We start from the raw sequence: 23,632 nt of genomic DNA, 5'->3' as shown, positions 1-23,632 counted from the left end.
ATGACAAGACGGGAATAAATGACCAGAAACAAGACGGGTGGCAGATAGAAAGCAAACTTCCATAATATATTTACAAAAGTGCCAGCGAAACATTTTCATCGAGCACAAAAACCCCACCGTTGACTTCATGAATTCAGTTCCTGGGACGTGGGAAGAATGTTCTCCCACAAAGAAAGAAAAGATCAGAACATTTAAAGGTCAAGAGCGAAACAGAGAGAGTGTTTAAGGACATTCATTTATCAAATGAATGAGGAGGACTCGAGGTCTCATGTCCATAGAGCGGCTCTGGAGGCCCACACGTCGGAAACAAAGGCGCCGCTGCTTCCGTGGAAGTTCATTTCTTTACACACAGACTTACGGACTGCTCTAAACTCTTCAAGTGAGAAACCAAGATCAATACGAGTAACATTAAGTCCATTATGGCATAACTCTACAACAAGTTTCATTTTCATAATTTTTGGCTTTTATAAAACCCAGGTAAAAAAAAAAAAGACGCCAGAATTATAAGACAAATGGTGTAACTCCTTTGGATATAACCGTGTTATAACTGTGCTGTTATCAAACAGGACACCATGGTACGCCATGTGTAGCTCAGACTCAAGGATGACCTTAAATTCATCCTTAAGTCTGAGCTACTAACAGTTAGTTGCCCCTTTCTGGTGTTCTAGGAGTCTTAATATCAATTGTAACACATGATCCCGTAAGCCCCTCGCTATTTATGAAATAAAGCGCAGATCATTCAAAAGAAAGGGATTCATACTGAAGTCGTCATAAGCCAACTCTAAACAGAAATGACACGGGAAAACAAAAAGAGAACATTTTACAATGGCCGCATTTGGTATTTAAATAGTGTCACGGAAAATCTGCAGATGGACCTAAAAATCATTTTTGTCCAAATGAAGTCAGAAAGCACAGGCGCAGAAACGTGGTGAGCCGTCGGTTCACTTGTCATCCTGGTGAGGTTTGTTCCACAGAGGAGGAAAGTCACGTAGACGGAGCGTTGCATCCTCCATTCTCCTGCCGGATGCACTCGGCGGTGACGGGGATCCATAGCGTTGATGTATGTGTCGTCGTGACCTCGGGAAGTCCGTCCTGTAGAAACAGACCGGTGCGGAGCGACGCTCTGATGAACCTGTTTTCGATTGGTGGCACTGACCGGTGGAATGGCAGACGGACAGAGAGCAGTCTGGAGGGGGGGGGGGGGATCTGAACGTACAACCTCGGCTGCTGTGAATCAGCCCAGTGGGAGATGGTGTTGCTTTTACAAAAAATCTGCAGCCTTCTCTGGGTAAAAAAAAAAAAGTCACTGTTATACCATGGTGTTGCCCTCGCTCACTCTGTCCACGTACTGGAAGACAAGAGAAGAAACCGGATTCAGTGTCAACAGGTTGCCTTTTCTCTCTCGTGTATACAGCATGAGCCGACACACACAGATCTGTACGCCCACAATCCAGGAGAAGTTCATAATAGAGCGCATGCATGACTTAAAGAGACACACCACAGGTGAACAGGACAAACAGAACCACTGCCTATATGTAGTATAATGGTATAACAGGGTTCATACACATTGGATTTCCATAACTTTAAAGCAAATTTACATGACCAAACATTTTGTGAAGTCTTGGTGTATACACGAGTACACGACTTAAATGATACAAAATGAATGAGACAATAGTTTGATAAAAAAGAATAAACATTTATATAAATGTTTATTCTTTTAATCAAACTACGCAAATAAACATATGAATATAACAAATTTCCATGATTATTCCAAAACTTTTGGGATAATATAATTTTTCAAGGACTTTTCCAGGCCTGAAAAAATAAACATTTTAAAATTCCATGACTTTTCCATGACTATACGACACCTTTGTGTATCTCCTATATATATATGTATACAGGACTGTCTCAGAAAATTAGAATATTGTGATAAAGTTCTTTATTTTCTGTAATGCAATTAAAAAAACAAAAATGTCATGCATTCTGGATTCATTACAAATCAACTGAAATATTGCAAGCCTTTTATTCTTTTAATATTGCTGATTATGGCTAACAGCTTAAGAAAACTCAAATATCCTATCTCTAAATATTAGAATATCATGAAAAAGTATACTAGTAGGGTATTAAACAAATCACTTGAATCGTCTAATTAACTCCAACACCTGGAAACACATTTTCAAATGTTTGATTTTGTTTTGCTGTTATAAATCTTTTTTTTTACTTGGTCTGAGGAAATATTCAAATTTTATGAGATAGGATTTTAGAGTTTTCTTAAGCTGTAAGCCATAATCAGCTATATTAAAAGAATAAAAGGCTTGCAATATTTCAGTTGATTTGTAATGAATCCAGAATGCATGACATTTTTGTTTTTTTAATTGCATTACAGAAAATAAAGAACTTTATCACAATATTCTAATTTTCTGAGACAGTCCTGTATATCATATATATTTATACATATATATTTATATACATGTATGTATATATATAAATGTATGTATATATATATATCATATATATTTATACATATATATTTTGATATATATATATACATGTATGTATATATATATATATACCAATGTATGTATATATACATATATATATATGTATATATAAATATATATTAGTAAATGTGAAGGTAACAGGAGGGTTAAGAGCCCTCAGTCCAAAATAGAGGAAGCTATCATAGTGTTCTTCTCAACCGGGAAAGTCTAAAAGAAGTCAGTATGCTCTTTGAAAAGGACACCAGGTCAAGGCAAAGGTCAAATATAAGCATTGTTGAAGCTGAATAAACTTCACAAAGAGACATGCGTTCAGATCCAGGCATGTAGGGTCGTCCTTCAATCAGAGGATCGGCGAGACACTTAACCCCAAATGTCTCCCGGAGCTGAATGAATGTTAGTTCCTGCTGATGTGCAGGTGGAACCGTAGCTCCTCCCATCAGTGTATGAATGGGTGAATGATGTCATGAAGTGTTAAAGTGCTTTGAGTGGTCGGAAGACCAGAAAAGCGCTTTACAGGTTCATTTCCCATTTACCTCGTCGCGATACCAGCAGTACATCTTTTTTGAGGACACACAGATGAATTCTACATTTGCTCTCAACACAAAGTGACTGATTTCCCTTTGTGTTTGACTCGTGGTTTGCCTGTGGTGTGTGCCTTGAAAGCCAAATGAATAAATGAAGATTAAAAAACAGCTTCCAAAAGAAAAAGGTCGATAGGATTTCCGATTCCATCATGAGATGTTTGTTTTTCGGGAATATTTCAAAGCGTATTAAATGTGTTACCATGCAAGGGGAAATCGGCAGTGACTGACCACGACTGCTGATTGTCCTCAGAGCCTTACGAAGGCTTAAATAAGAAACAGACAGAAAGACATTCACCTCAAAACAAAGCTTCTCACACATCAGCATGGCTGGAACATGTACATTACCCACAATCCTCTCTGTGCTACAACAATGTGGAGTTAGAAACCACATGAACCCGGCATCACTTGTTGAAATACCATGTACACTCAGATGTCGAGTCCCTTGAATGAATCCTAACTACATTTACAGTGTTATTCATCCAGATGGCATTAATCCAGATGCTGCAGGATAATACATACTCCACTGATGAAGGGCAGGTTCAGGATGGAGCCGAGGACCGGTATTCTTCTGATGAAGCCCACCACGACTGGGAAGAAGCCCCTGGATGGGATGAGACGGAAGGAGAGAGAGGGGGGAGTTAGTCAGAGCCCGAATAAAGATAACGGCATAGAAGTTTAGTTTAGTTTATTTCGATCAGCAAAATATAAAAAAATCTAAATTCAACAAAAGAAGAAAGTGGCTGACCGAAAGGGTCGAGGCTGAAGCTATCAAGCTTATAAGTGCCCTAACCTATGATTTCACGAAAAAACTTATTTCAGAGAATATATATATACATACTGTAGGTATATGTATATGGTTCTCTGAAATAAGTTTTCATTTCTTCTAAATAGCTTCTAAAAAGCCATTTTTATAGAACAGCTTTTAAGTGATCTCGTTTTTTTATGCGGAACGTTGGTTCCCCTAATTTTTTTATTTATTTTAAAATTATTTTAAATTTATTTGTTTTTTAATTTATTTTACATTTTAAATTTAATTTTATATTTTAATATATACTTTTAAATATAATACTGGTTTCTTGCTATTCCACTTGTTTTGCTTTGACTCTCTGTGGAGCACTTTGTAAACAATGTTTTTAAAGGTGCTATATAAATATAGTTATTATTATTATTATTATTATGATTATTACTTCTGAATAACATCTGAATATGTACAGTCATAAATGATTTGCACTCGACACTAAAGATATCTCATTAAATAAAAATGGCCTTTGGTTTCTGGCTGTTCTGTAGAACTTTCCTACAGGATCGTGGCTGGCTGAGTGTCTTCTTCTGCTTATTGGAGCTGGGAAAACAACCGACTGACGCATTACCGCCACCAAGTGGTGGGGAGCTGTATTGCAACTGAGTGTCTCATGGAGAACAGTAATATCTCTGGTTTCGTCAATTAATAACAGGGTTCTTACACATTTTGATCGATGGATTTCCAGGACTTTTCCATGACTTTAAATCAAATTTCCATGACCAAACTGAAATCTCGGTATAAACATGAAAAATGTAGAACATTTTGCGTATTGAGAGCGTACGCCGGCTTATATTTTTAGCGTCTTTCTTTAAAAAACATATTAATTATATATTAGTTAATTAATAAATGAACATATTATTACAAATGTTCATGACTTTTCCAAAACATTGATGATTTAAGTTTTTTCCATGACTTTTCCAGGCCTGGAAATGACCATTTTAAAATTCCATGACTTTTCCAGGTTTTCCACGACCGTACGAACCCTGTAATAACCTACGCGATACCGCGGCCCACAGGTGCAATACTGAAAGTTGGTCTGAGAGGACCCGACGGAAGGCTTGACTCAACTTGACACTCACACTCCCATCGTTGGCGTGTGGAGGGTAAAAACAACCCACTGTAATGTCCATGACACACCAGTGATGAGCTTCAGTGGGAGGTGCATGCCCTAACCCCAGATCCACACCCACTGTCTCAACGTGTGCCCCCTTTGGTTCCTCTTACCTGAACAAGAGGAAAAAGCCATAGAACTCCAGTACAACTCCGATGATGGGCCAGCCAATCAGCACCACAAACACACCTCCCAGGAAGAAACCGGTGGCTTTCATCTTGTGCTTCTGAAAGAAGAAGCGGAAGGTCCTCTCCAGCCCGATGACAAAGGCGAGTCCGGCAACAAACAGGATCTACGGGCAGAATAAGAGGGTTGTTGAGTTTAGTGGTTCAATATTGGGCCTCTGAAAGTGAAGGAACAACCCCACCCAGACTAACACCGGTGCATGGACACAGAAAGTCTGCATTACAAAGTGTGACGTTGAAAGGCATCCGAGATTACATATGGAGGATAGAACAAATAGATTATAGTGAAATTGCATGATGGGAAATGTAGGATGAAGTGATTTTGGAGTTTGACCATAAACAAGAGACTTCTGCTGCTTCAATGTTGCCTCTCCTTTCTGTCCCAGGGTTCTTACACATTTTGACCAATGGATTTCCAGGACTTTAAACCAAATTTCCATGACCAAACTGAAATCTCGGTATAAACATGAAACATTTAGAAAATGTAGCGTATCGAGAGCGTACGCCGGCTTATGTTTTGAGCGTCTTTCTTTAAAAAATATATTAATTATTTCAAACTCGGCGTAAATGAACATGTGATTATAACAAATTTCCATGACTTTTCCAAAACTTTGATGATTTAAGTTTTTTCAACAAAAATGCCCAACAAAAATAGCGGGAATCCTGTTTCTACAAGTGTACTGAGTGGCGCTATTAAGCAGGTCCTTTGTGAAAAGCAGAGTATGGATCTCCATGTTAATGATAGATTAGATTGTTTTAAAACACTGAAGATGCAGCTGAATGACTGAAAGGTTCTCTCATGAACTTGAACTGGGATGTTTATCCTCTTCTATGAATACATCTCCGTCGATGCACATTACTAACTCTACTTCTTCCCCAGAGTTTGTGCTTTCTCGCCACATGGTTTATGAATCGTGGTTGATTCTGGAGCCAGTCCTGTCTCCTGCCTCCTGTCTCCTGCCTCCTCTCTCCTTGGTCCTGCTGATGCCCACTTTTCTCTCCTCCTTCTGTATGAGTTCATGCACATTACTGACTTTGCTCTTTTTCCAGAGTCTTTGTTCCTCTCCTCACATATGGATCGTGGTTTTATCTGGACCCTGGTCCGGCCCGACACCGACTGCTTTTATCATTATTAGTATTAGTTGTATTTCAAATAGTATTGCCGATACCATTAATGCTTTTTATTATCATTATGATTCTACTATATCCACTGTTGCTGATATTTGTTGATCCCTGTAACTTTTTCATTTTTCATTTTTTGAGTATTTGTTGTCATATACATTTGCCTGTGTTGTAACTCTGTCATGTTGTTTATTCTGTACACATGACATCTATTGTACTTGTGTCCATCCTGATCGAGGGATCCTCCTCTGTTGCGCTCTATGAGGTTTCTTCCCTTTCTCTCCCAGTTTTTGGGGGAGTTTTTCCTGATCCGATGTGAGGTCCTGCTACAGGGATGTCATATGTGTACAGATTGTAAATCCCTCTGAGGCTAATTTATCATTTCTGATTTTGTGCTATACAAAATTAATTGACGTGAATGTCATTGTCCGCACCAGCTGATATGGAGAGGAAAAAGTTTCACCTGTAAATTTCTCAACATCACATGTAATACTAGGTCAGTACAGTGGAGCACTCACGTTTCCAATAGCTAGGAGTGCTTTGTCAAAGAACAGGATCATCCCGAAGAAGAGGAAAAACACGCCGAAGCCTGTTAATCCCATTCCGATCTCTGCAGGACACACACACACACACACACACACACACACACACACACACACCACAGGAAGGCAGAATTAGTTTGTCACTCAAGTCTAGAGCTGGACATTCTTTAATGAAATATGATATCTGAGGCCTCATTGTACATTTAACTATCGAAGAAAGTTAGATTTGCATTGCGATGTGTGTTCAATCAAAAACAAATCTCAGAGAGGTTGATGTGGGGAGAGAGGTAATAATGGAAGGTTAATTTAATCATCCAGATAACCACCTGCATGTCATACTTCTTAATGGGTGTATTCAAACTTAACAGGATGGGTTTCTTATTTTTAAATTGACAACACTTTCACAAGTACCGCATTGACAGAAGGCCAATATTTCCGATAAATCAGAGTAAATCTGCAAACAGTAACCTCCCTGGAGCTTCCACTGGACCTCCATCGGGCCTTCTGCATCTGAAGCTACTCAAAGCTCATTATTCATACATTTCTGTCATATTCATTGCATGTTTATGTAACTGTAACTCTATTCATTCTGTACACATTACATCTATTCTTCTGTCCATCCTGGAGAGGGATCCTCCTCTGTTGCTCTCCTGGAGGTTTCTTCCCTTTTTGGGGGGGAGCTTTTCCTGATCCGATGTGAGGTCAAAGGTCAGGGATGTCGTATGTGTACAGATTGTAAAACCCTCCGAGGCAAATTTGCAATTTGTGATTTTGGGCTATTCAAAATAAACTGAATTGAATTGAAAAACGAGCGAAACAACTGCATGGACGTCTGCTAGGTTCAAGTCAGGGGTCTCCAGAGTCAGCTGTTACTTATGAAACGCCATAGCAGACACAAAGCTAAGTTTCCTAGCACTGCATGTTAACTGCTAGCTAGTTCAGCAACTGCTGCAGCTCAGATGAAGCCGGTTTCAGAGAGAGGATGGAAAGGGCCTTACTTTGGGAGTCCGTGAGCGAAATCATCTTGAAGCCGAATAAACGTGTGAAGATAGAAAATAAAACAATAAATACTAAAGTAGCATTCAAGTACACCTCTCAGAATAATTTTGATGACAGCTGCCACTGCAACAGCCACGTCTTCCGGAAACACACCTTGTCGTCATATCAGCTTCCGGTATAGCGCCGTGTCGCATTCAACATGGCCGATTTACTTAACACGACTAGTTCTTCATAAAGTTCGCTAATCTAAGCATCTGCAATACTGCGCAGTATTTTATGTATAGGGTTGATTCAACACGCATCTATTAAATTACATGGCCGTAAAATATACTGAAAATGATACATTTCAACTCTCGAAAAGCGTTGTTAATTTCCACTGGGCGTGTATCTTGAATGCAGCATATTCAGGTAGGCTAATTGTGCCCTACGCGAAGGTTGTCAGGCACTGCTGATGTGGACTTGAGGTACAGGATATTCTTGTTTATTACATACATATTCTAGATTATACATCAAGCATATATGAGATACGTTGTTTCAATTTAATATATAAAAAAACGAGCCATGGTTAAAAGTGTGACAATCCTGCAGCAGGAGCTGGCATTGTTAGGCATCCTTGACAGACGTTACGGAGGGATAATAGTAGCCCGCCACATCAGGCGCGGACTGACTGACGAGCTTCTTCTTTTTGCTGTAGCAACCCGAAGTGTTCGGAGTCCCCGACAGGAACGGGGACGAAGCCGCTCACTGGTTTGTCATTTGTATTTCAAGCCTTTTTAAAGTCTCGTCCCACGCTTCTTAGCAGCACAACACAGTGGGAACATTGCTAAAGGAAAGGAGCTTTCTCGAGTTAGCTGGAGAGGGCAGTGGCAATTAACATAATCATTTACACGCTAGGTTCACATGCTGCAATCCGATGTAACGTGTGCAGCGGTGTTGTCTCCGTTACGTTAGTTAGCTTCGTGTTAACGCGAGTTAAAAGGGGCTCAAAACGGGACTTGGACATTATTAATTTCGGCTCACGAGAAGTAGCTTTGTCCTTTTACCACTGCGCCTTTTATGGGCGAACGGACAATGAGAGAACATGGATTAAACCATGTGTGCACAAGCCAAATGCTTGACTAAACCACCAAAATAAAGTAGAAGTAGTCTATTCACTTACACTGGAGTAAAGTGAGCACCAGTATGAAGTAACGTCACGTGTTGAGTCAGACCGCAGTTAGAAACACACCATTTATTTGGAAAAAGGAACAGCATGTCATTGAACACACCTTTCTATCTTACAGGGAATCATAGCACCTCGTCTGAAGATTGGCTCCTTGCCCAGAAAGAGATATGGATGGAACTAATGGTAGGTCTTTTCTTCCTAACTCGAGTGTTATTTGCATGAAAACTGAACCAACCCTCATCAAAAACCAGATGTGCCAAGATGTAAACTTCCACACTGTGACCGTTAGTATTATTATCTTTATTTAAAATGGACCGTGTGCAGTTAAAACATAAATGTCACTATTTGATGCACTGTATCTGATTGTAGCTATAGCTAATTTGCATCTATAGTCCCTTGACATAACAAACATAAAACAATAACAAACAGTACAACATAAAACAGATTACAATAGTATAAGATGAAAATAAAATACACACAATGCGAAGCTACAGTAGTGCACATTAAAAATAAGTCATACATACTATTAAAAGTAATTAATAAAAACCATTAAAAGTAAGTTATACAAGCCATAATAATTTCGCTCAATGAGTACAGCGTTGACCAGCTTTCAACTGATTTTCTAGATTATTTTAAAGTGCTGATAGAGCTGCAGCTCTTCATCACGTCGAGTTGTTATTGTATGAGAGGAGGTGAATCTAATCTAATGGGCACTGACTACACCCTGCCTCCGCTCTCCAGGGACACTGGGGGAGGCCTCACAGGTGAGAAGGAAGGAGATCATTAGTGGTGCAGGTGTGAGACCTGATCGCCTCCTCCTGCTCACACTGCCTGGAGAACCCCAGTGAGACCTCCTGCTTTACTAGAAACACACCGCCTGTCAATTTTCAAATACTACCTATGATTATTATTATTATTAGGGTTAATCACAACATGCCTTCATCAAATGAGAGATCCTTGCCTCGCGTTTCGATTGCCGCTCAACATGGCGTAGGCGAGCCGGCAGCCCAGTGAAAGTGTTGTCGTAGCCGTCATTCGGGACATCATTATAAGCTGTAGTTAGAGTTAGACCTTCTTAAATAACTAAGATGTATTATTAATAGAATAGTTACATTTGAGTCCTGCCTTAGTTTCAGAGGATTCTTTAGTATTTTTATTTATTCTTTTTTATTTGTAGTATTTTTTTTAGTATTTAGTTTTGTGTTTTATTTTTATTTTCATTGATGCTCTGATGTGCGCCGCTGCTGTGATTTTTGAAATGTCCCCACTGTGGGACGAATAAAGGAATATCATATCATATCATCTTCTCAAGTCAAATCTTCTTCTTTTTTTTAACTTGATCTATAAATCGTGCCATCCTAAGAAGATTATGTTTTTAACTTATTCAGAAGGGAGGAATTTGTATATGACTTTTAATACACATTTTTTTCACATCGACCTCATCTCCACACGTTTCCATGTCAACATCCATATCTGCTCGGAGCCATGGTCTCTAACGGTGTTCTGCCGCGTCCTGTTCCTTTCAGATGTGCAGGCGGAGCTGGACTCGGTGGAGGCGGAGCTAGAGTTGGTGGAGCTGCAGATCTCAGATCTCCTGCAGAAGCAGACGGAACTGACGGGTCGTAAAGATGCGCTGCTGCTGCGGCTGCAGGACGTCTGTGTCGCTGCGCAACCGTCGTCCTCAAAGTCACCTGGAGCTCCTCCAGGGCTCAGCAAGCAGGAGATGCAGCTCTATGATGGCACAGGTACTCCACACACACACACTTCATGTTTCTCACATGCAACCCTGAACTCATCGAGGCATCCCCAAGAGGAGCCTGGTCAGAGTCGGCTTAAATCGACTTCACCCTGGCCCTAAAGCTGAAAATTGAAGTTCGATTTTTCATAAATTCTTCACATCTCTTGTGAAAACACAACTTTACTCATGTGGACGAACTGTTTTGGTGTTTGAAATTGGTTTACCAAAGGTCCAAGTTCACAAAAGCAGTGAAATATCTGAATACAATGCTAGATGCATGTAAATAAATGTCTAAAACCAAATTTAGTTTTATCGTTTTTTGAGTAGAAATGATGTGGTCCGTCACACCATTCACCAAAAAGATAAGAATGGGACTGAGAAATAAGGTAAAATAAAAAATAAATATTTTTAAAAACGGAAACGCGGTGCTGCGGGCGTCGACTTCAAAGGGTTAATAAAGATCTCAGACAAGTTCTGGGTTTATGATATTCAATATTTAGGCTTTAAGATTGAACAGCAATAAGACATTGTGTTCTGCACCACATGGACAATATATATATATATATATATATTGTGTGCTTAGGAGTCTCGTAGGCAGTATGTTAACTTGTTGTTCTCTCTTGATGCATGGTAGACTTCCCATGGTCCAAAGAATTGGAGCAGCACCTGAAGGACTCGTTCCATCTCTCCACCTTCCGCCCGCTGCAGCTGAGGGCCATCAACCTGACCATGTCGGGCAGAGAACTGTTCCTGGTGATGCCCACGGGAAGAGGAAAGAGCCTCTGCTACCAGCTGCCTGCAGTCTGCTCCAAGGGTACACTGACCCCCACGTCGTAACAATCACATGATTCGTGGAGCGCCGCTCGTACGACTCTTCCAACATGTGATCCCGCCACATGCTCTCGTCAGGTTTCACGTTGGTCGTCAGCCCCCTGGTGTCCCTGATGGAGGACCAGATCATGTACCTGAAGTCCATCGACGTGCCAGCGGTCATGCTGAATGCGTCCAGTAGCAAGGTAACCGCCGGCAACCGTGTTCTGCTTCTGTATTGTCCTCCAGCTCATCTTTCAGTCCATTGATCTTCTCGCACGCGACAGAACGTGTATGATAGCGATGACTTTACATTTACATTTGCACTGAGGAACTCCCTCTATTGGGGATGAATATCTGTTCTATGACTCGCATGAGGGGAGCAAACCAACACACGTGTTATAGTTTCTCTAAATGGTGTTAGATAGATAGATAGATAGATATATACTTTATTAATCCCCAAGGGGAAATTTGTCGAGAACGCAACTTTCTAAATGTTTTTATATTTGTATTAATGTTTTGGTGTGAAATGTCATTCACATTGTAGGAGCACGCCAAGATGGTCATGGCTGGCATGACGGATCCCAAAGCCCCTTTCAAGCTGCTGTACGTGACTCCGGAGAAGATCGCCAAGAGCAAGCTGCTCATGTCCCGTCTGGAGAAGGCCCACAACGCGGAGCTGCTGAGTCGGATTGCGGTGGACGAGGTTCACTGCTGCAGTCAGTGGGGACACGACTTCCGACCAGGTGACCAAGGCAACCGCACGAACCCCAACTATCTCAATTCAGTTTATTGACTTTTTAGTACTTTTTAATTACTTTTTATTACATTATAACTTTTTCATTACTTATTTACTTTTTATTACTTTATTACTTTTGTACTACCTTTTTTTACTTTTTTATTACTTTTGTACTTTTTCATTACTTTTTTACTACTTTTTATATTACTTTTTATTACTTTTGTACCTTTTCATTACTTTTGTACTTTTTATTACATTATTACTTTTTCATTACTTTTTAAAACTTTTTATTACTTTTGTACTTTTTCATTACTTTTGATTACTTTATTACTTTTTTACTACTTTTTATCTTTTTTATTATTTTTTTCATATGGCGGTTAGTTTTTTAGGTTAGATCTGTGGGGCTGCACGGTGGTGTAGTGGCTAGCACTGTCGCCTCACAGCAAGAGGGCTGACGGTTCAATTCAATTTGTATAACCCCAAATCACATTATCTCAATTCAGTTTATATTGTATAACCCCAAATCACACATTTGCCTCAGGGGGCTTTACAATCTGTGCACAAGGTTCAAGGTGTGTGTGTGTGTGTGTGTGTGTCTTTGTGTGCAGACTATAAACTGCTGGGCATCCTGAAGAGGCAGTTCCCCAACGTCCCCCTGCTGGGACTCACAGCCACGGCAACCAGCAGTGTTCTAAAGGACTGCGAGAAGATCCTGTGTGTGCCACAGCCAATCACAATGTCGGCGTCCTTCAACCGGACCAATCTCTACTACGAGGTGGTAACCATGGCAGCGGCACTCTGACGCACACACGTGTTCGCCCCACCTGATTTCTACGCAAACATGCCGAATGTCACTTTAGTCGCTCGCATGCTCTCCTGCGCTCTCCGTCAACACACCTGTCAGACCCTCATCTGACTGCCTTGCAGCCTGCTTACAAAACATGAAAAGCCGTCCCAGTGTTTCTGCATATTGAACTTCTTGTGACCTCTACTTGACCCCTTGACACGAACTGTCTGCTTGTTCCTCAGGTTCGTGTAAAAGATTCCAACTATGATGCGTCAATAAGTGACATTGCCTCTCTGATCAAGAACAGATACAAGGATCAGTCAGGTACTGCAGCATAATATATACATAGGATATACATTATATGTATATATATATATACAGTATTTATAACTATAAACAGTATTTATAACTATAAACAGTATTTATATATATATATATATAGATATGTGTATGTATATATATATATATGTGTATATATTTATATATGTTTATATGTGTGTATATATATATATGTTTATATGTGTGTGAATATATATATATATGTGTGTATATATATGTGTGTATATATATATTATATACATATATATATATATATGTGTGTATATATATGTCTATATATATATATGTGTGTATATAGATGTGTATATATTTATATGTGTGTGTATATGTGTATATATATGTGTATATATATTTATATGTGTGTATATATATATATATATGTGTGTATATATATGTTTATATGTGTGTATATATATATATGTGTGTGTGTGTGTGTATATATATATTGTGTGTGTGTGTGTGTGTGTACGTGTACATACGGAGCAGTCATACTCCATATTCCCTGGTGTGTGCCACAGGGATCGTGTATGTGTTCTCTCAGAAGGATGCAGAGTCGGTGTCCTCTGCGCTCCAGACGAGTGGCGTCCTGGCCTTCCCCTACCACTCTCACATGGAAGCCGACGATAAGTCTCGCGTTCATCGCAAATGGACCGCCAACAAAATCCAGGTATTTTGTGTGTGACGCACCGATTGGCATCCTGAGGGGTGAAATATTTGAGCCGAGATTTGTTTCTTTCTCTAGTTTAGGGTGAGTGGAACTGGTCCCAGTGCTGTGAATGGTTCTGTAGTCCCTACGCAGTCCGACACAGTTTTTGGACCTTTTGATTTAAAAATATTTATCATTTACAATGTTCAAAACAAGTTCTTGTTTAGTCCGACCAACAGCCCAAAACTCAACGAGATTCCGTTTCAAATGATTCCGCTCTTCACACGGGAGGAGGTAGCATTTGTCTTTTTAATTAAACAGTTACATTTGACTGTTTATCATCTCATCAATTAATCGGATAATTACCGTCGCATTCTGCGGAAGGTTATGTTTTGATCGCCGTGTATTTATTTATTTGTATGCGTGTTCCTCGCATAACAAAACAAGTTTTAAACCGAATCGCATGAAGTTTGGTGGGATGATTGGTTATTATCCGGGGACCATTTGATTAGATTTTGGGATCGATCGGGTCAAAGGTCAAGGTCATGAAAAGGTCAACATCTTCTTTTTACCATAGCACGGTCAATTTTTATCCAATTGGCATGCAACTAATGCCAAAATGTTCATAATTCAATGCCCAATCTTGTGATATGCGAAGGTATGCGCTCTACCGAGTGCCCAATCAAGTTCATTTATTTATTTGTATGCGTGTGTGTGTTATTCGCATAACTCAAAAAGTATTAAACCGAATCGCATGAAATTTGGTGGGATGATTGTTTATTATCCGGGGACCATTTGATTAGATTTTGGGATCGATCGGGTCAAAGGTCAAGGTCAAGGTCATGAAAAGGTACCAAAAAAGTAGCTGCGACGAAGGTATGCCGTTCTAGTTGTTTCTGTTAAAGAAAATGCAGGAGCAAAGTGCTCTTGCTTTTAACTTTCCAACGCTTAGTATTTCTCCATATCACCGTATATGTTGCTGTTTTTCTGATATTTTGCATCCCTAAAAGAGATGAGAGCTGTTTGTGCGGCTGCCATTGTGTTGTCCTTGTAGGTGGTGGTAGCCACGGTGGCGTTCGGTATGGGCATCGACAAGCCTGACGTCAGGTTTGTCATCCACCACACCATCAGCAAGTCCATCGAGAACTACTACCAGGAGAGTGGGCGCGCAGGTACACGCCGCCGCGCTCCCATCAGGACGAAGTCCCGCTCGGTACCGGCGCAGCTCAGTAAATCCCCGTCTGTGGATCTCCAGGTCGAGACGACCGTCCGGCAGACTGCATCCTCTACTTTGGCTTCTCCGACATCTTCCGGATCAGCACCATGGTGGTGATGGAGAACGTGGGTCAGCAGAAGCTGCTGCAGATCGTGGACTACTGCCAGAATGTCGACAGGTAGCGGCTGCAGAGTACGGCGCGCGTGGTCGTCGGGGACGACGGCTCGCGCGCCGGGACCTTGACCGGCTGTCGCGTGTTTTCCGTGTGAAGGTGTCGGCGCTCCCTCATGTCCGTTCATTTCGACGAGGTGTGGGACGATGAAGGATGCAACCAGATGTGTGACGCCTGCCGCCATACGAAAGGTGAGTGTGTTAATGGACCTGTTCTTGTAGATGACAATGCATGACATCCTACGGGAGCAATTTAGGGTTACGCCGGAGGACACGTCGGCATGGGCCAGCGGAGCCGGGGATCCAACCGCCGATCCTCTGATTGAAGGACGACCCTGCTCAACACTGATCCAGTCATGTGTGTGTGATGTGTTTTAATAGAAATCTTGGTTGCAAAGCCAACTTCTAACCTTTCGATCGTTCCAGACTACACCACGGTGGACATTACCCAGCATGCCAAGGAGGTGGTCCAAATTCTAGAGCTGGCGGCGTCGGCGGATGAGAAGCTGACTCCGCTGAAGCTGGTGGAGGCCTGGATGGGCAAAGGCCCCGCCAAGCGCAGGAAGATGATCCAGACCACCAGCCTGAGTCGGCTGCAGGCTGAAGCTGTGGTTGTGATGCTGCTACTGAAGGGATACCTCAGGTGACTTGTCTTCTTCTCTTGTTTCTTCTACGTCTTGATCTGAGTGCACTTTTCAATTGCATTTATATATATATGTATGTATGTATGTGTATATATAAATATATATATATGTGTGTATATATATATATGTGTATATATAAATATATATGTGTGTCTGTATATATATGTGTATATATAAATGTGTATATACATATGCGTGTGTGTGTTTATATATATATAATATATACATATGTGTGTGTGTGTTTATATATATATGTGTGTTTATATATATATATATATATATGTGTGTGTATATATATATGTGTGTGTATATATATATATATATATGTGTGTGTGTGTATATATACATATGCGTGTGTGTGTTTATATATATACATATGTGTGTGTGTGTGTATATACATATGCGTGTGTGTGTTTATATATATATATATATATATGTGTGTGTGTGTATATATATATATATATGTGTATATATATATAATGCGTGTGTGTGTTTATATGTATATATACATATATGTATGTGTATATACAGTCGTATGCAAAAGTTTAGGCACCCCTCTGAGGCTGCATGATAATTTACTCTGTCTTCACCAAAAAAAGATCACAGTTGTGTAATATTCATTTTCTAGTTAACACTGAGTGCTGGGGTGTTTCCCAGACAAAGATATTTAGTGTAGCAGTATTTAGTTGTGTGCAATTAAATCAAATGTGAAAAATAGGCTGTGCAAAAGTTTGGGCACCCTTATCATTTTGTTGATTTGAATACCTGTACCTACTAAATCGCTGATTAACTGCAACACATAATTAGTCTGATTAACTCGTTAAGCCTTCAATTCCATAGAAAGGTGCATCCAATCATTAGAAAAGGTATTTAAGGTAGCCAATTGCAAGTTGTGCTTCTCTTTGATTCTCCTCTGAACAGTGGCAACATGGGGGCATCAAAACAGCTCTCGGATGATCTAAAAACAAAGATTGTCCAGCAGTATGGTTTAGGGGAAGGCTACAAAAAGTTATCCCGGAGGTTTCAGCTATCAGTTTCCACTGTGAGGAATGTTATTAAGAAATGGAAGGCAACAGGCACAGTTCTTGTTAAGGCCAGAAGTGGCAGGCCAAGAAAAATATCGGAGAGGCAAAGGCGAAGAATGGTCAGAATGGTCAAGGACAACCCTCAGACCACCTCCAAAGACCTGCAAGGGCATCTTGCTGCAGATGGTGTCACTGTGCATTGCACAGAGAACAGCTGTATGGGAGAGTGATGCGGGAGAAGCCTTTTCTGCACACACGCCACAAACAGGCTCGCTTGAGGTATGCAAAACTACATTTGAACAAGCCAGGCTCATTTTGGAACAAAGTGCTGTGGACTGATGAGACAAAGCTACAGCTCTTTGGTCACAACAAGAGGCGTTACGCATGGAGGCAAAAGAACACAGCATTCCTAGAAAAACACTTGCTGCCCACAGTAACATTTGGTGGGGGGTCCATCATGCTGTGGGGCTGTGTGGCTAGTGCAGGTACTGGGAATCTAGTTAAAGTTGAGGGTCGCATGGATTCAACTCAGTACCAGCAAATTCTTGACAATAATGTTCTAGAATCTGTAACAAAGCTGAAGTTACGGCGGAGTTGGGTGTTCCAGCAGGACAACGACCCGAAACATCGCTCCAAATCCACTAAGAACAACTACAATGTTCTGGAATGGCCATCCCAGTCGCCAGACTTGAATATAATTGAAAATCTATGGGGTGACTTGAAGCGGGCTGTCCACGCTAGGCACCCATCAAACCTGACTGAACTGGAGATGTATTGTAAGGAAGAATGGTCCAAAATACCTTCATCCAGAATTCAGACACTCATCAGAGGCTATAAGAAGCGTCTAGAGGCTGTTATTTTTGCAAAAGGAGGCTCTACTAAATATTAATGTGATTTTTCTGTTGGGGTGCCCAAATTTATGCACCTGTCTAATTCTCTTATGATGCATATGGCATATTTTCTGTTTCTCAAATAAACCTTATTTCACTGCTAAAATATCACTGTGTCCATGAAGTATTATATATATGACAAAGAAGTTACTGATCCAAATGCCCAACAATTTATAGATGAAAGTAATGGAGATTATCAGGGGTGCCCAAACTTTTGCATACGACTGTATATACACATTAGCACAGACCATAACACCATCACATATATTGTGTTTATTACTGTGACTTCAGGGAGGATTTCAGCTTCACGCCGTACACCACCTACTTCTACATGAAGCTGGGCCGCAAAGCTCCTCTCCTGAAGGTCCAGACTCACTCACTCAGCATGAAGATGGGGTCGACGGGGACGGAGGCCGCTGCGGTGAGTGACGCTGATCATATCTACCGTCTGACAGAGGGCATCGTACGCATGGATTGCCCGCAGAGGTCACTTTCTTCAAACTCAAGTTCACCGTTGGTCAAAATGGAGTCCTCTAAAAGCACAACTAGTTACCAAGGTTGTAAATACAATAAAAGTCACGAGAAGCTGAACAACGACACGTAGCCAGTGAAATCTAATGGTGCTGAACTGCCAGGACAACCACTCTCTAATGCCACAGCCCTGCTTCTCGTTAAAAATACACTACCGTTGAAAAGTTTGGGGTCACCCAGACAATTTCGCATCTTCCATGAAAAATCACACTTTTATTTATCAAATGAATATAAAATGTAGTCAAGACATTGAGAAGGTTAGAAATAATGATTAATATTTGAAGTATTAATTTTGATCTTCAAGCTCAAAGGAAGGCCAGTTATAGCTTATATCACCAGCATAACTGTTTTCAGCTGTGCTAACATAATTGCACAAGGGTTTTCTAATCAGACATTAGTCTTCTAAGGCGATTAGCAAACACAATGTACCATTAGAACACTGGAGTGATCGTTGATGGAAATGGGCCTCTATACACCCATGGAGATATTTCATTAGAAACCAGACGTTTCCACCTAGAATATTCATTTACCACATTAACAATGTATAGAGTGTATTTTTGATTAATGTTATCTTTATTGAAAAAACAGTGCTTTTCTTTGAAAAATAAAGACATTTCTAAGTGACCCCAAACTTTTGAACGGTAGTGTACATGAAAAGATGAAATCGCCCATAATACACTTTAAATATTGTCGACAGTATGCAAGTTGAGCCGTTGTTACACAATCTAGATGTAAAGTATAAGTACCTCATCTTCTCTTACGCAATAACTGATCCTGTTTATGTCTCGACAATCTCTTAATCATGTTTCTGGACCGCCTGACGGCATATTAGTATTCGTAGTACTAGTGTTATTATTGGTGTGAGATCTAAACATAGTTTCCTCAGTATGTGCTCTGCACACAATGGGCACTAAGTGTTCTAATATTGCTCAACACTCTACAGACATACAAAGTGTGAATATTGGCTGATCCTGCGACGTCCTCGTCGATGTGTGTAGTTCTCCTGTGTTTGTGTTTTCATGTCTCTTTTCTTCCAGTCCGCTCTCCTCATCATCATGTAGTGTCTTGTACTAATCGTTTCTCTCGGTCCGTGGAGGTAAGTCCTGATTGGCTGACCTGTTGTGACTGTCCGCTGGTAATCCTAGAACCTTCACGCCACGAGCACACGGCTCCCGGTCCTCGCCGCGCGGTCTCGTGGCGTCCCCGAGGTGCGAGGCGCTTTACTGCCGTGCGTCTTCGTCACCCTCACATTGATGACGGCTCGCAGTCACTTCAGCGACTCAAAGGAAATGAATGATTCACGCTCACTCTTTTTATTTTGTATTTTTTATTAACAAACATTTTTTTACAGGATATTTGTAGTGAAATAGCCGGCATTTACAGTTTGCTATGCTGAAAATACTATTTTACAAAAAAGAAAATACACAAATGTATAACCTTGTAGAAAACACCACACAAGGATGATGTTTTTTTTAATTACATAAGATGAAAACAAGGAGAGAAAAAAAAACATGACAAAACAAAACAAAAACATGACACAAACTGTTCCCCATCCCACCCCTCCCCTCCCCTTGTATGACTCTCAGTTTCCTTTCATATATACATCTACACAGTCTCTACACAGTTTACCTACACCCAGCCGTACACATTTATATCTACATAAACCAACACACACAACATATACATCACTGTGGACCCCCCAAAACAACGCTCACTCTGAACAAAGTCCACTTGCAATCCTTTCCTGTTTCCAGAACTTTAAACTCTTCATCCTCATCATGTCATGCCTAGATCACGTTGCAACTGAGCCACCTTTTGATTTCTCCTGATGAAGACTGTGAGATGTGGTAAAAGCCCCAAAAGGAGCATCTGTGTTTCTATCATTCTAAATTTGGTGTTCGGACCACTTCAGTGACCCTTTATGTGTCTGAGCTCTGGTCTGCAAAGAAGCTGGAAGAAGATCCGACCGAGTGTGTGTGTGTGTGTGTGTGTGTGTGTGTGTGTGTGTGTGTGTGTGTCCTCGTCCACCTCCATGTGGGCCTTTGAGCCTCCCGGTAAAGACTGTTGTTACTGACCTGCAGGTGAAAGCTGTGCGTGGCCCGGCCAAAGAGGGAAAGAGATCAGTTCAAAGTGGCGGACGCGCCCCCGTGTCCAAGAAAGTCAAGACAGGCCTCCCCTAACCCCCCCTCCCCCCCCCCCCGCGCCGAGACGCGCTGCCAAAGTACAGTCACCTCGTTCTTCACTCTGTTCACTTCTGCTTCTGTCGGCATGGCGACGTCTACACTCGGGCCGGATGCTCCACCTGTTGGATCAGACGGTCTCGGGTGTTCACGTCCATTTAAATGCTTCGAATGACGGCCGTGCATTCATTAAGCATGACGTCATCTGATTGTTTTCTAACCGGCAGGCTTGGGCGATAAACATGACTCGGCAAGAAGAGATCCACGGCCGGTGGAATGACCGTATTTGTCTTTTTTTGTTGTCACCACTGCCCGGTGTTTGTAAAGCGGCTCGCCGTTTGCATTAGTGAGGACCGGGACCGGGACAACCCGGGTCACATACACTACCGTTCAAAAGTTTGGGGTCATCCAGACAATTTTGTGTCTTCCATGAAAACTCACTTTTATTAATCAAATTAATTGAAAATTGAATAGAAACTATAGTCAAGACATTGACAAGGTTAGAAATAATGATTAATATTTGAAGTATTAATTTAGTTCTTCAAACTTCAAGCTCAAAGGAAGGCCAGTTGTATAGCTTATATCACCAGCATAACTGTTTTCAGCTGTGCTAACATAATTGCACGGGTTTTCTAATCAGACATTAGTCTTCTAAGGCGATTAGCAAACACAATGTACCATTAGAACACTGGAGTGATCGTTGATGGAAATGGGCCTCTATACACCTCTGGAGATATTTCATTAGAAACCAGACGTTTCCACCTAGAATAGTCATTTACCACATTAACAATGTAGAGAGTGTATTTCTGATTAATGTTATCTTTATTGAAAAAACAGTGCTTTTCTTTGAAAAATAAAGACATTTCTAAGTGACCCCAAACTTTTGAACGGTAGTGTAGTTACCGCATTTCCTTGAAATTCTAACAGAAATCAAATTTTCAATTTTAACATGAATATTATTATCGCCCAAGCCTCTTACTCACGCCGTGCTTCCACTAACATCGCTGACTTCACGGAGGGGACACTTTCTGATCCGCTCCCTGTTTTTTGCATCGCACATTACTTGAGAATGTAATGTAAGTAATTCACGTTCTGGAATGTTTCTCCTGCCGGTCACTGACGCAAGGCTGTCGCATGCTTGCAGGACACATCGGCCAATGAGGAGGAGGAGTGTGATGTGACCTTTGGCCACGTTGTCACGGACCGCAGCTGTCCCCCACCCCCCCGACAGAAAGTACGTAAAGAGCAGAGGAACCGGTCCAGGAAGCAGAAGCGGCCGTCTGGGCGACCCGGAGAGGAAGAGGGGCGGAGCTTCATCTCTCCCCGACGTGGAATCGAGGTCGACGTTGAAATAATAAACATTGTAGATGACGGCGACGGTCACGGAACGCCGCCCCGTCCCGTTGAGCCGTGTTCCAAACGCAAAGCCGGCACCCCGCAGAGAGCGAGGGGCGGCGGGCCGCGCGCCGACTCGCCCGCCGACTCGCCCGCCGGCTCGCCGTCCCTCGCCTCCGTCATCTCCGAGACGGCCGCCGAGGAGCTCTGCGACCTGCGGAGCTACTACAGGAAGCAGCTGAGGAGGATCAACCACGTTTCCCACGAGCACCTGGGGGGGCGGCGGCCCTCGGAGCCGGGCGTGCTGTCGTGCATCAGGGAGCCGCTGAGGAGCCTCCGGCTGCCCCGCCGGGTCAGCATCGCCCACACGGCCCGCAGCCTGTGGACCCGGGTGAGCGGCCGGAGGAAGCCGGGCCCCCGCTGACGGAGGTTCACGAATCAATAATCTGTGTTTCTCCTACAAAGCTTCTAAAGTCACCAGATGGGCTTTTCCTGACCCATTTGTACATCACAAGTTAACGTTTAAATCCCTCCGGTTCGTGTTGAACTTATGTCGCACTATCTACCCGACGACACGGGGAACAGGAAGTGGAGACACGCCGACTCAGTTCCAGGTTGTGGGACTCGTTTGGGACCCAATGGGGTTCTGCTGAAGCCCGACCCGACCCGACCCAACCCTCAGACGCCACCAGACGAGATGAATAGGAACGATGTGGCGAGCTTGTGAGACAAAGCACCGTCTTTAAACTTGTTCAACTTCAGAAGCTGAACATTCTGCATACTTTCAGCTACAGGCACCATTTAAACTTCAAAATGTTGGCAAAACCTTTAAGATTATTACTGTGTGATTAAACCTTTGTTATATCTGTTATACTTTGTTTAACCGTCGCCGTTTTTTATATTTAATGCTTTTTTTTCTGACCTTTTTGTAATTTGAAATGAGAGTGGCTCGCACAGAGCGTGAGTGGAGCTTCAGAATCATGTGAGAAATATATTTGTATTTTTGTGAATCAAAACATAGAAAAATGTGTTTTATGTCGGATATTTTGAAGAAAACCAGAAGGAAAATACTATATTTTTTTCTGTGTGTCGGCGCCATCGAGCTCCATTAAACCGACGTCAATGAGCCTCCACACGGTACTTTATTCTGACCCAATCACACATACTCTCTGGAGCACCACATGGGGATTCATCCGCTGCTGAAAATATTCCATATTCCCCCAATAAAACGTCCTTCGTCAGGTGACTTTATTTGTACCCGTAGGTAGACGTGGTCTCACATAAAGCCACTCGGATATTTGTAGGATTCTACACATTCCACTACAACCTCATATGCGTTGGCATGGTTTCTAAAAATCAATTGTCATGTCTTTGGTTTTAGATATGTTCAATTCAGTTTGATTTGTATAGCCAAATATCCAGTCAGTCAGACTTTGTGTTTACTTGTGTTGTCCCGTTTCACCCTCTGGGCCAATCTATAAGTGTGTTACACAAGCCAACTGATCCCAGACCTGTCATAAGATCAATCGGTTAGTGCGCCTTGTGTCTGATGACCTCGTAGCACTTCCCT

The 23,632-nt window shown here is 41.7% G+C and overlaps 2 protein-coding genes across 4 annotated transcripts; one reads left to right on the top strand and one right to left on the bottom strand.

The window, feature by feature from the left end:
- Window positions 1-38: 38 nt before the first annotated feature.
- On the bottom strand, window positions 39-7,976 carry golt1ba (golgi transport 1Ba). The gene is made up of 5 exons (XM_056424568.1): window positions 7,846-7,976; window positions 6,824-6,915; window positions 5,112-5,290; window positions 3,605-3,686; window positions 39-1,348 (listed from the first exon to the last, which is right to left on the bottom strand). Exons 1-5 carry the CDS (start codon window positions 7,868-7,870, stop codon window positions 1,310-1,312), a joined length of 417 nt encoding a protein of 138 aa, XP_056280543.1. The 5' UTR covers window positions 7,871-7,976; the 3' UTR covers window positions 39-1,309.
- Window positions 7,977-8,173: 197 nt separating this feature from the next.
- recql (RecQ helicase-like) lies at window positions 8,174-23,303 on the top strand. 3 transcript variants are annotated; one of them, XM_056424538.1, is made up of 16 exons: window positions 8,338-8,593; window positions 9,130-9,194; window positions 10,538-10,756; window positions 11,384-11,563; window positions 11,659-11,765; window positions 12,107-12,305; window positions 12,907-13,073; window positions 13,328-13,409; window positions 13,943-14,091; window positions 15,125-15,242; window positions 15,326-15,464; window positions 15,558-15,649; window positions 15,884-16,100; window positions 18,308-18,437; window positions 20,629-20,768; window positions 21,872-21,961. In XM_056424538.1, the coding sequence occupies exons 2-15, from the start codon at window positions 9,179-9,181 to the stop codon at window positions 20,725-20,727; spliced, it is 1,914 nt and encodes a 637-aa protein (XP_056280513.1). In that variant the 5' UTR covers window positions 8,338-8,593; window positions 9,130-9,178; the 3' UTR covers window positions 20,728-20,768; window positions 21,872-21,961. The 3 variants fall into 3 exon arrangements, with proteins under 3 accessions (XP_056280512.1, XP_056280513.1, XP_056280511.1); XM_056424537.1 differs by lacking the exons at window positions 8,338-8,593; window positions 20,629-20,768 and adding an exon at window positions 8,174-8,310 and having other exon boundaries at window positions 21,872-23,303; XM_056424536.1 differs by lacking the exon at window positions 20,629-20,768 and having other exon boundaries at window positions 8,344-8,593; window positions 21,872-23,303.
- Window positions 23,304-23,632: the final 329 nt, after the last annotated feature.

This window comes from Pseudoliparis swirei, chromosome 10, assembly GCF_029220125.1.
Source record: "Pseudoliparis swirei isolate HS2019 ecotype Mariana Trench chromosome 10, NWPU_hadal_v1, whole genome shotgun sequence".
NCBI classification, from domain to species: Eukaryota; Metazoa; Chordata; class Actinopteri; order Perciformes; family Liparidae; genus Pseudoliparis; species Pseudoliparis swirei.
This window is presented reverse-complemented; position numbering and strand designations above follow the sequence as displayed.

Coding starts and splice junctions, on each gene's coding strand:
- recql (XM_056424537.1), top strand. Junction 12,306..12,906: donor GGGACACGACTTCCGACCAG/GTGACCAAGGCA, acceptor CTTTGTGTGCAG/ACTATAAACTGCTGGGCATC. Junction 13,410..13,942: donor CAGATACAAGGATCAGTCAG/GTACTGCAGCAT, acceptor TGTGTGCCACAG/GGATCGTGTATGTGTTCTCT.
- golt1ba (XM_056424568.1), bottom strand. CDS start 7,870: ATGATTTCGCTCACGGACTCCCAAA. Junction 5,291..6,823: donor CACTCCTAGCTATTGGAAAC/GTGAGTGCTCCA, acceptor TTCTGCCCGTAG/ATCCTGTTTGTTGCCGGACT. Junction 3,687..5,111: donor GGCTTTTTCCTCTTGTTCAG/GTAAGAGGAACC, acceptor CATCCCATCCAG/GGGCTTCTTCCCAGTCGTGG.